We start from the raw sequence: 12,038 nt of genomic DNA on the forward strand, positions 1-12,038 counted from the left end.
GAGACCGCATCTGTGTTATTGTCCACCGGGCCACCACCAAGCCTTGTGCCAGGGAGAGTACAGGTATGTACCTAATACTTAATGATGAGTGACTAAATCAATGACTGGCCAGGGGCAACCAAGAGTGAGTGAGTGAGAGAGAACTGTGGAGTCCCCAGCTCCTTCCAGGTGTAGACTCTCTAACTATGACAAGCAGAGCCTTGGCCAGCACAACCTCCAGAGCCTCGTGGGACCTTCCTAGATTGGCAGGGTAGGGAAGCCCTCACCTGGACTGAGAAGGTCTGTCCCTCAGGCTCATGGCGCCCCACCAGGGTGTAGCTGCCCTTCCCAGAGAGGTAGTAGTAGAGACCATCAAAAGTCTCCACATGGTGCTGTCCCCATGCCCGGCAGATGCTGTCACGCTCAGGGCCGGTGTTGTACACTGTGCCAGAGAAAAGAGAACCTGCTTGCGCAGCTGCAGTGGGTCTCACGCCAGAGGCTAGCAGGGCCACCCCCCCCCCCGCCTCCCCAGCCCAGGACCCCCAGGCCTCAGGTCCACAAGCTTTCCCTGTACCCGTGGCCCCCAGGGGTGGGACAGAGCTCAGACCCACCCATCTGGCAGCGTGGCCCGGTGGCATTGAAGCGTCTGCAGTCACAGAAGGCTGGGTACACACACTCGCCCCCGTTGAAGCAGGAGAACAAGTCTGCAGGGGAGACACGGATGGCCCCTCCCCATTGAGCCAAGCTGGGCAGAACCCCGGGACACAGCGTCTTCCTCATGCCAGGGCACCAGACCCAGCCCTTCCAGAGCTACACGGAACTCAGATCCCCACCACAGGTAGCCCCAACATTCCTCAGTAGTAGCCTAATGGCGGTACAAGTAGGGTGCCTCAGACCTGGCTGCCTGGCTCCCTCCCTGACAGACAGGCAGCGTGGGGTCTCAGAGTACCTCCTCAGTGTGCATCAAGTGGCCCCCAGGCCAGCCCGACCTGGGCCTTCAGCTCCCTCTGCTGAAAGTTCCTGGCCGCCAGTCAAGGCAGACTGTGAATACGGAGCATGTGGGGTGAGTAGGGAGACTGCCCAGAGATCTTCAAGGACCATTCTTCCTCACTGTTCCTTAAGCTAAGGGGAAGAGGCCTAAGCCTGACCCAGGGAGGGGGACATGCCTCACATTTAGAATACAGTAGACAGAAAGGCCACAGAGCACAGAGCACAAGAAGACAAAGTGGAGCAGAGTGTGGTGAGGGAAGGAGCCAAGATGCAAGAGAAGGGGCCATGGACACAGGACAGGGTGAGGGGAGAAGCCGCGGACACAGGACAGGGTGAGGGGAGAGACCGCGGACACAGGGTGAAGCAGAGGGAAAACAACCACTAAACAAGGAAGCCCAGTCTCACTGGTTCAGACAGAGTGAGAGGGAAAAGCCACAGGGCCATGGTCATAAGAACAGGACACCGGAGAGGAAGCTCTCCTCAGCCGGGAAGGAGAAAGCAAAATAGAGTTGGAGGCCAGGGCTGGGGAAGGCAGAAAGAGACCCCTTGCAGGGCACAGAGATCACAGGAGGCCCCGAGGGAAGCCTGGCCTGCCCTCACAGCTTCTCTGAGGGCCAGGGCCCTCCCATGGGCCACAGGGAGGGGGCCACTTACAAGATGGAGCACATTTGGCCCGATGGAGACGCCTTTCCCAGGAAGACATGGCCAAGGAGTCCAGGACTTCAGCCTCCTTTTAGAGACAGAAGGAAGAGAACTCGGTCAGGGAGGGACTTCCTAAAGGTTATGGCCCTTCCTGTCCGTCACCTGGAAGAGGGAGGCCCCCAGCCACTCCACCTGCCCAGGCCCACCTCCGAGAGGTCTGGGAGAATTTTCAGGCTTGCCCTAGAGGAGTGAAGGCTGGTTTTTACCCTCCAAAGTGGCATCTCGGTGGCCTGAACACATTCCCTCCCCTCCATGCTCCAATATCCCCTCAGCCTCCCCTCCCCCCTTCCCTCCCTAGTACACTTTAGAGTCCCCCACAGCCCAACACAAAACCCCCTTATCTGGAGAATAAATATGTTTCCTCCTCACCACAGAAACCACGCAAGGCAGGCCTAGGAAACAAAGGCAGCCCCTTGCCCCAAGGCAGGGGAGCATCTCACCCCACCCCCCACCCCAACCTTCCTCAGAGGTCACCATCCACAGTCCTCAGAACTCAGCCCCACGCCAGGACTCTCCCTGATACCACAAATCTGAGGAGGACACAGGCAAAGTGAGCTGAGAAATCCTATCTTCCAGACCAGAAATCCCAACATGTGGTCTCTCCATATACAAACCATCTGAAATTAGAACTGTCCTGAACATCAGGTGTGTCCAGTCACCACACAGCTAACTGACTTGGATACCTGACCTCTCGGGACCCTAGTCTGAGGTGGCTCATATCACCTGGGACTGGGGTCCATAGCACGACAAGCTCCTCCCCTCTCAGAGCCCCAGCCTCTGCATTTGTATAGCTTCCCAGTGTGAACGGGACAAAGTCCCAGGCCTCGGGGAGCTCGTGTTCTTGTTCACAGGGCCAACAAGGCACCAACTACACTGTGGGTATGTCTCATGCGTCTTCCTCCCTCACTGTCATCTCTGCATCCTCGGGCAGAATCCCCAGCCTCCAGCCAAGGACTTGGAACATGGAGAGGATTCAGAACCCTTGGTCCCTGGAGCGCAACCTCAGGTCTTTGCCCCTCCTTGGCAGGCCCGGTCTCTCCACCTCATCCCCGGGTGCTCACTGCCTCCCTTTTCACTGTCCTGCTGACCCCTGGGAGGTCACTGGCCCCTCCTGGGCCTTGTCCCACTTTGGCCCCTGGTTCTTGGGTCCTCCCCAGATCTCCTTACCCTGCATACCCAGCCTGAGCCCCAGGAGTCAGGCTTCCCACCCTGGTTGTAATCGATCTCACGGGGCCTCAGAGACCATGGGAAAAAACGATCACTTTGCATCCCATAGGCCCCAAAGAGCTCTTAATGAAACCTAGTCTTTGTGTCTCTCCACTCCTCGCCCCCACCTCAGATGTGGCTTCTGAGATCGGTGTTAACGAGGGCAAGATAGCGCTGCACAGTCAAGGCCATTTTCTGGAGAAATTTTTAAATCCTGCCCAAATGATTCGTCTTCAGTATAGATCAGAAGTTCTTAGTCATTTCAGTGCTAAGAACCTCTCTGATAATCGAGCAAAGCCTATTGACCCATTCTCAGAATAATGTTAATAAATACATAAAATAAAACATAAGGTGACAAAGGATATCTATTATATTGCAATATAGTTATGAAAATATTTTATAAAAATGCATGATTTAGTAATATTTGTGCTTATAACTACATTAAACAGCAAGATCTAGCAGCGGATCTTATCACTGCCAGTGTTTTGAGGTAGTGAGTATAAATGAGATCTAGAAATACCAACAAGTGTAAGGTGATATGACAATATCTGTGATTTCTCCTGGTGACCAGTCACAGACACTCCTACACTTGTATTGTGGTTTGTAGTCTATCGGCATAATTAAAGGGAAGGCTAAATTTCAGTGAAATTGAGGTTCCTGTAAATAACAATGCATTCCCCCCCCCCATCCTGGTCTATATCATCAATTCTCTGGAGAATGGCTGTGTTCTATAAGAATGTGGCAGCACTGAAATGAAGGTTGGTTAGCTGCTGGTCTAAGACCCCCACCCTTACAGATAAGATTATTCCAGGCAGAAGCCCTCAAAGGATCCTCAGGTTCACTTTCTAGCTAATGACCTCCTTCCCCCACGCCTACTCCAGGGGCTTTAAAGGAAGGCCATTCCAACCCCTTATTTGATCTAAGGAGTAATGTGAGAAACCTACTGGGGTTGTCTGCTCCAGATGCTTCCCCAGAGGAAAGGGAGGGAAGCCTACCCTGGAATCCAGCAAGGAAGGAGTCCTGCCAGGGGAATGAGGTGCTTGGCTAAGGGTCATTTTCCACCAAAACGCAGGGATTCCTGGAGGCCTGTGAGGCATTTATGTTGTGGGCAACAGGCTGGCCCCACCAGTAGACCTTGTTTCACCTGCATCCTGGGGGCCCCAACAGGTCACCCGCCTACCTCGATTTCATCATATATAAAAAGAGTAACAGGGCGCCTGGGTGGCTCAGTCAGTTAAGCGTCCGACTCTTGATTTCAGCTCAGGTCGTGATCTCAGGGTTGTGAGATGGAGCCCCATGATGGGCTGTCTGCTTCTCTCACTCTCCCTCTGCCCCTCCCCAACCTTCTCTCTCAAATAAATAAATAAATCTTTAAAAACAAACAAACAAACATTTTCTTTCAACTCAAACTTGCATCTGACTGTGATTCTAAAACTTGGGGCCTGGAAAAGTGGGCAAACAAGAAATAAAAAACCTAGCTAATCTACCCCTTATAGAATAAGCATATCCTCCTCCTGCCTTGGGGTCTTCATACCTATTTCCAAAGGGCAGGTATTTGGGGCACATTGTTTTCTATTATAAATGATACTTCCCAACCTGCTGGCACAAGGAGCTGCCCAGAGCTGATCGCTGGGGCCAGGGTGCATGAGTTGAGGCTCAGGATACTCTGGGGGATCTGGCTGTGGGTGGGTCGGTTTTGTAACATATCTGTAACATGTTGTAGAAAAGACAAAGTGCAGGACATGACTGGAAAGAGAGCCCGAGTCACCTGATCCAGAAACCAAAGAAATCTGGCAAAGGCAGAAAAAAAACTACCACCTCTCCTGAAAGCAGGGAGGACCTCAGGAGGGTAGGCAACAGGGAATGGTGCAGACTCAGAGGGTAATAGTTTGGGGCTCTCCTTCCCAACCAGCCCTTCCTCACAAAGCCCACCAAGTGGCCCCATTTTTGTCTCTCCTCTCAAAGTACCCTTGCTGGAGCACTGCTCAAGGTATGGAGTGGGGCCTCTTATGGGGTTTTGTACCTTCCCAGACCAAGCAGGTAAGAGAGAACTCCATTCACCTAAACCCTCACCTTCATGCTTTCACCCCAGGGCACGGGAGAGTTCTGCTATGTCCTGATTGCATCGTAGTGCCCTCCTCCCCAAATAAAACAAAACAAAAAAAAAACCAAACTGAACCGACTACGGAGTCCCAAGAGATTAGTTAAGTGGGAATACAAGTGTCCCATGAATTTGCATACTTCAGACATATACTAGGAACACTGGTCCCTTTCAAATAACTGCAGAGACAACCTTCCTGCAACCTACAGAGCTCCGGGTCAGCCCCAGTCCCAGACAGAAACAAGCCCTCCCGCCCCCGCCCCGTGAAGCCCCCCTTCCAGGCCTCCTCTCACCTGGCTTCCCATGACTGTTGTAGCATCCTCTATGGCAAGGGTCACCTGCTGATGTCTGTGGCTAGATGAGAAAGAAGCCTAGCGTGGGGGAGGGGATAGGATAGGGGGAGGGGCCATGCCTCCCCACCACCCCAAGTGCACCCCACCCTCAGTGCTAAAACCCTGGGGTCATCCACACTAGAAATAAAGATGGGAGCCATGGGTGGGGCAGCCACAAGCTTGCACCTACTCACCTGGGATCCTGGGCTGGCTCAGGCTGCTGCAGTTCTGCATTGTCCTGGGGTGTGGATGCTGGGCCTGGGGAGGAGGATTGCTCTCCACTCAAGCCAGGCCTCCCTTTGTTGGGTCTCCCACCACCTGTGCCCCACCTGCTAGGAAGCTTCTTCTTCATCCCCCCATTCTCACTCCCTACATAGACTTCAATCCTTTCTCCTCCTTTCTGGTGACCTCTCCAACAGGGGTCTCCCTCTTTCCTCCTACTCTCTGTGCCCCAGTTCTCTCTAGCTCCCCACCTTCGATCTCTTCCACGCTGCCTAGCTTGGGACCCATTCCCCCGGCTGTCGTCGCTGGCCTCTTTTTCCTTCTGCGTCCCCTCTGGCCCTCTCCTTGGCCGTCGCCCTGCCCTCCCTCAAACCTCTTTTTCCTCCCTCTCTAGAACCTGCCCGGCTGGCCCGTTCCCCTAAACATTCCTCCAGCTCCCAGTCTCCCCTAGTCCACACCACTCTCACCAAGAGACTGCACCCGCAGGGACTGGCCGGCCGGCTCACTCCCGGGCAGCCAGACACAGGCCAGAAGCAGGCAGAGCGCCGGCGTGGGGGCGCGCGGGGCCGGGGACCCCATGGGGCTCATGGAAACTGGGAAGCCTGGGCTCAGGGCCGGGGGCCCGAGTGCCTGTCCCTGCGACCGCAGGGTCACACCTCCACTCTGCGGCCGCGGTCCCTTTGGCTCTCTGGCCCCGGGGCTCCCTCGGCCCCTCCTCCCAGGCGCTTGGCTCCTCCCCGAGCTAGGGTGACAGGACTGCCCTGCTCATTACCATAACTTAGGCGCCGGAGCAAGGCCCAGCCTTTGCCCCTCTCAACCTGTGCCGCCCCTCCCCAAAGGGGCTGGATTCAGATCACTGGGCCCTAAGTACCCTGGGGGAGCAACGACGTAGACAGTGCAGCCCCCAACATCCCTTACTCCTCAAAGATCCCCAACTTAGAAGCCTGGGTCTTGGAAGGCCCTTCCACCAGACACCCAAGATGCTTGTGTGAGTCTGGCCTTCCACTCTCCTTTCACAGAGGCCCTGGGACATGCCACTCAGTGGTCAGTTGTCAGTGGCAGGACCAAGGCTTAAGTCTGCAGAATCCTGGTCTGTGCTCCCACCACTCAGCACTACAGCTTCCAGGGCCCCAAGGCCCTACTCTACCCCCAGTTTTGAGCACCTCTAGGGAATGGACCATGACTTAGTCCTCTGCACGTCCAGCGCTAGTTCAGGCCCCGGCTCAAAAGTGTTGACTGAATGACAGAAGTGCGTCACACTCCCAAATTCCGGCTCCCCTCATGACACAGCTTCCAGGGCCCCAAGGCCCTACTCTACCCCCAGTTTTGAGCACCTCTAGGGAATGGACCATGACTTAGTCCTCTGCACGTCCAGCGCTAGTTCAGGCCCCGGCTCAAAAGTGTTGACTGAATGACAGAAGTGCGTCACACTCCCAAATTCCGGCTCCCCTCATGACCAGACTTTAACCACAACAGCAGCAAGAACAACAAAACGAACAACAACAACAAAACCAACCAACAAACAAAGACCACTTCAATTCTGTGAACAAGATACACCCCCTGTCCAGGAGGAATGTTTTAATGCTGGAACCGTGGGCTTGGAAGCCTTGGGAACCTGTGCAGGATTCTCTCGGCCACTTAAGTGTTGGAACACCAACCGGATGCAAGCCTTGCAGATAATTATGAGATGATGATGATGATGATGGCGGTGGCCCCAGGAGACCCCTAGGCAGGGATATAGACTTAGAATGCATTCATTCCTTCATCCATTCAACAAATTTGTTGAGCATCTATTTCTTACCACAGAGTGTTCTGGGAATATAGTGGTAGATAAAGCACACATCCCCACACAGAGTATTTGATATGCATCGATGAGAGGAAGGGGAGGGAGTCAAGGATGGAACCCTGGTTAGGGAATAGATGAAGGCAGGGGAAGCTTGAAAAGGAACATTCATGGGAGAGGAGAGCGAGGCCTCAGTGCTGTCCTCAAAACATTTAAAGGAGAGAGTCTGGGGGGTTGCTGGTCATGGAAAAGGATTGAGGTGGCCATGGACTGCATTCCCCTTTTAAGGCCATTTGCCACTCTGCCTGGATCCTAACTGTGATATAACAGCCATATGACTTCGTAAAGAGATGTAGAGAATCAACAAAGGAAGCTGGAGGGGGGATATATTTTGAGTGTCTTTCCTGGACCTTTGAAAATCCCACAAGTCTTCCCCTTTTATCTCGACTTAACTAGTTAATACTAAGGTGAGAACATGGATAATATTTTAAGGTAAGAACCTTAAAGAACCTCCAGGAAGGATTTACATCCTAAACTAGGCAATAATTTAGCCCCAGTAAAAATAAGTCTGTTGGCAAAATTCCAGCTATTGGGGGATAAGGTAAGATGAAAAGGAGGGGGGTCTTTAGGTGTTCCCGAAGTTAGTTGTAAGTGGTTCACTATTTTGGGTTGCTGTCCATCTCCCTGTCCCTTGTCCCCTGACATGGTGCAAACAGGTCAGGGCCCCACCCTGGGTTAAATCCAGGCACTAGCTCCATGACTGAAGGTCCCACTCTCTCCCATTCACACCTATTTTTATCATCCCTCTTCTGACCCCCTCTTCCCTCTCAGTCTGTCCCAGGCTTGATTCATCATTGTCTTCACACCCCAGCACTAGACCTAGGAGTTGAACAAACTCTGGTTGAATTGAATCAAATGAACCAAATGGGGTCTGAGCCCTGGGTAAATGTCAGCAGTAAATCAGGTTGTCCCTGCCACGGACGTGTGTGTGTGTGTGTGTGTGTGTGTGTGTGTGTGTGTGTGTGTGTTTGGAGTGGGATTGGGCTAGGGAGGTGGGAGGGGGGGAAGTCGTTTCCGGAGGGACATTGCCTGCCACCCACTGGTTCAGGCCTCTGTGGACGTAAGACACAGCCTCAAGGAATTCACAGATCAAAGATTTCTTCCGACTGGGAATAAGCCCATGGAGAAGGCTATTATAGAATGTACTCTGGAGGTGAGATGGCTGGCAGGGGGCGAAAGCCTCAGGAGCGCGCAAATGGGCCTCTATTTGTGCATCCATAGATATCCCTACCCACCGTTGTGAGAATCTCGGGACCTCTTCAAAAAAGTATTCTGACCCCCACAAAAAAGTCTCAAACCTCTTGCCCACGCCTCCCGAGATCCTCTCCCTCAACCGCTTGTGTCTGGGGATCATTCCAAAGGGAGCGCCCGCCTGGAGTCCAATCACCGCCACCCCACCGCCACCACATACACGCACTCCAGGCCCTTTGCTCCGGCGTTGTCGGTGGGAGGCGACAAGCTTCAGGACCGGCGTCTCGGGCCTCCCAGCAGCCCCGCCCCAGGCCCCGCCCCCACCGCTCCCAGGCCCCGCGGATCTCCGCTGCGGTTCCTGCCAGCTTGGGGCCGCTGCGCATCCGAAGGGGCGAGTTGTGCAGCGACGCGGCTCGATCTGGCCCAGCCATGGACCGGAAGGTGGCTCGAGAATTCCGGCACAAGGTCAGAGCTGCTAGGGATCCCTCAAGCGTTCGGGACCCCTCAAGCGTTCAGGACCCCGGAGTCCTGGCAGACTGGTGGGAGATGGACATAGCCGGCGCCCCCCCCCTTCCAGCCCGGCCTTAGGCCTGTGAATGGACTGGGACCCCTGAGGGTTGTTTGGTTTCCAGCAGGGATCCCCAGTAAAATAAGGGTGGGGGCACTAGGACTCCAGGCGTAGTAACCCATAAACCGATCTTCAGAAAGTGTCCTTTCTCCTTCCGCCTTCCAGGGCTGGGACTTCTCTGGGGTTGGAACGCCTTTCTGCCTTGGCCTGAGACAGGACGCTTCTCTGACATGCCTCATAGTGGGCAAATCCCAGCTCCTAGTGCCCCAAGCTCAGGGCTGTTGGAGCATATGGAGAGGGTATGGGACCGCGTCGGAGAGGTGGGGGTTGGTGGGAAGGGAAACTGGTGTTTCTCTCTGTCCTTTGACCTCAAAAAAAAAAAAAAAAAAACAAGTTAGAAGCACTTTAGGGAGCCCCCGCTTCAGGGGATTTCTTAGGGCCTGAGAAGCAGCTGAGGAACTGGTGCTGACCAGGGGGCAGTGGGAGGAAGGGAGGAAGTAGGGAGAGTCAGCCAGAGTCATCAGACAGAGCCACATCTCCCCTGGTGTGTCCCAATAAGGCACCTCAGGGATGGTCCAGGATTCTCAGAGGCCCTCACCGAAAGCTACTGGATTTCACCCAGGGCATTTCCAGAACTGTTTCCAGAGCTGTGCAGGAGCTGCTGAGGCCCTGAGGCCAGAGAGGACCATTGGAGGTAACCCAGTGGACCTCCCCACCAGGACTCAGGATGCTTCAGAGCCCAAGGGTGAGGCCAGGGTCTCTAGGGCTACCCACAGGCCCTGCCTGAGGGACAGGTGACTGGGTCCTCGACACCCTCACATTGCCCAGAGGGGCAGTGTCTTTAGACCGAGCCAAACTTCTTCTGAGGCCTGAGGGGGTAGAGCTCAGGGTGGCAGGGTCAGGGTGCTTAACCCCTCTCTCCCCACAGAGAGGCCCAGGGGAGCCAGAATAGCCAGCCAATGTGGGGGGCACAGGAGCTAAGGGCCAGGGGGCAGTAATTCATCTAATAAATGTATTTTGAGTACTCATTCTGTGCTAGAACTCTTCTGTGTCCTCATATTGCTGGCTGGGCAGGTGGGCGGCAGACCTCACACTAATAATTACCCATGGCTGGGTGCTGAGTGTTGGAGTCAAGGTTTGGTGGGGTGCAAAGGGGGAAGCTCATACTGGCTGAAGTCTCCTAAAAAAGAGGCCTTGGGTATTCTAAGAGTGAGAGATAGCTGGAAGTTCAGCGGGAGTTTGGGCGCTGGCGAATAGCAAGGGGAGCACGAGACGGTATCCACCAGGGCATCCTGTTGCACAGGGAGGTGAGGAGAGAAATTTCAGCTGCTGAGGACATTTGGTGAGTGTAGATTTCAGACAACCCACTTTTGAAGGAACACAACCTCCCGTCCCCTCCCCCAAGACTCAGGCTTGAATTTCAGTTTCCTGCCCCTGGGCAGAAAGTAACATCAGGTCCTCTTTCGCCTTTTCTCTATGGGTACTAGTCTTTGCCTCTTTTTTGAGAATTACCTCTGGGGTCCCCGGTGTCTGCGCCCTGGAATTAGCCTCTGTTTCTCTTCTCCAGGCCCTGCAGGCTCCAACGGGCCTCAAGCCTCTGTGTTTCCACTGCCCTGCTCTTCCTCATCACAAGAGTCATTACCTATTAATGCCCCTGCGTGTGCAGGCGGGGCAGACACCAGGCTGGGCAAGGCCCCGGGCTGGACTTTGTGCCCTGCTGCTTCCCAGACAGCAGCAGCCTTGCCCGCCCAGGTTGGAGATCATCTAGGAACTGGGGGGAGAGGACAAAGCAGCAGAGGATACACATGGGAGCACACAGCCATACTGGGTGAAATTTACAGCTCCTGTTGATTGCTTTCTAGCTGTCCCTTGCTTAGCGTTGCAGAGCACATTTACCCCTGGGGAATGGTTTGTAACCTAAATCTTTAGTTGTTGGAGGTAGCATGACAGGTGGCATATTGTCATGGAACGTGCTATGTGGCCTTGAGCAAGTTATTCACCTCTCCATACCTCAGTTCTTTGATTTGTTAAATGAGGATAACAATAATATTTAGCTAGTAAGGTTCTTGTGCGTGTTGGATGAGGTCTACATGCGCGTAGGGAGTTTAAATAGACCCTGGCATTTAGTGAGTCCTCAACAAATCCCATTGTTGTTGTCTATTATCTGGGGTTAGGCAGAACTGGGGTCAAATCTCAGCCCTGCCACTCACTGCCAGTGAGACCTTGGGCAAGTCATTTAATCTCTCGGAGCTCTCGTGGCCTCAGCTGTGAGATGAGCTTCAGAGTGCTTACCTCACTGGACCGTTAGGACTAAATAGGAATTCAAGGACTGGCTACTCTGGGCCTGTAGTAACCATTTGGTCCACAGCCCCCTGCAGATACCTGCACAGCGTCCTGTTGGAGGAGCCAGTAGGCTCCAGGCTGGTGAGTAGAGTCTGTTCCTCTGGGCTGATGCAGTTTCTCAAGGACATCAGCAGCACTTGCAGGTTCTTCCCAGGAACAGCCTTGGGCCAGGATACCAAGGAGCGGGGAGGGGAGCATCAGAGACTAAGCCTCTTCCCTGAAGATCCAGATTTTCTAAAGAAGGCTCCCCCTCTGCTCACCGCACCTGCACGTTGCAGGAACTTGGTTACTCATTTGCTCAAAAAAGTTTTTATTGCCTGGTCAACAATCATGCATTTATGGATATCTGTAGTGTACCCTGGCCAAGGCCAGGCCCCTGGGGTGGGAAGAGGGGCTAAATAAGGAGGTCAGAAAGAGCCCCTGCCTTCCAGTGTTTTGCTAATCATGCATGCATGCATGTCATAAACGTTGACTGAGCTCCTAATATATGCCCAACAGTACTGTAACCATTGAGTAATAAAACAAAGTCCCTGGCTCCTTAGTGGGGAAGACAGTTAACAA

General features: G+C 53.8%; 2 protein-coding genes across 2 annotated transcripts in view; one reads left to right on the forward strand and one right to left on the reverse strand.

Moving 5' to 3' along the window:
* The window catches only part of OTOG (otogelin), an 85,360-nt gene extending 79,249 nt beyond the window's left edge, over nt 1–6,111 (reverse strand). Inside the window, exons 1-6 of the mRNA XM_036116323.2 lie at nt 6,000–6,111; nt 5,505–5,562; nt 5,272–5,332; nt 1,624–1,699; nt 591–683; nt 267–421 (exon numbers count right to left, since the gene is read on the reverse strand). Of these exons, the coding sequence (XP_035972216.2) occupies nt 267–421; nt 591–683; nt 1,624–1,699; nt 5,272–5,332; nt 5,505–5,562; nt 6,000–6,111 (555 nt within the window). The remainder of the gene's footprint in view (nt 1–266; nt 422–590; nt 684–1,623; nt 1,700–5,271; nt 5,333–5,504; nt 5,563–5,999) is intronic.
* A 2,783-nt stretch (nt 6,112–8,894) lies between these two features.
* The window catches only part of USH1C (USH1 protein network component harmonin), a 45,849-nt gene continuing 42,705 nt past the window's right edge, over nt 8,895–12,038 (forward strand). The window contains 1 exon segment of the mRNA XM_078058366.1: nt 8,895–9,031. Within this exon segment, the coding sequence (XP_077914492.1) occupies nt 8,996–9,031 (36 nt within the window). The 5' untranslated portion in view covers nt 8,895–8,995.

Source organism: Halichoerus grypus, chromosome 11 (assembly GCF_964656455.1).
Source record: "Halichoerus grypus chromosome 11, mHalGry1.hap1.1, whole genome shotgun sequence".
NCBI classification, from domain to species: Eukaryota; Metazoa; Chordata; class Mammalia; order Carnivora; family Phocidae; genus Halichoerus; species Halichoerus grypus.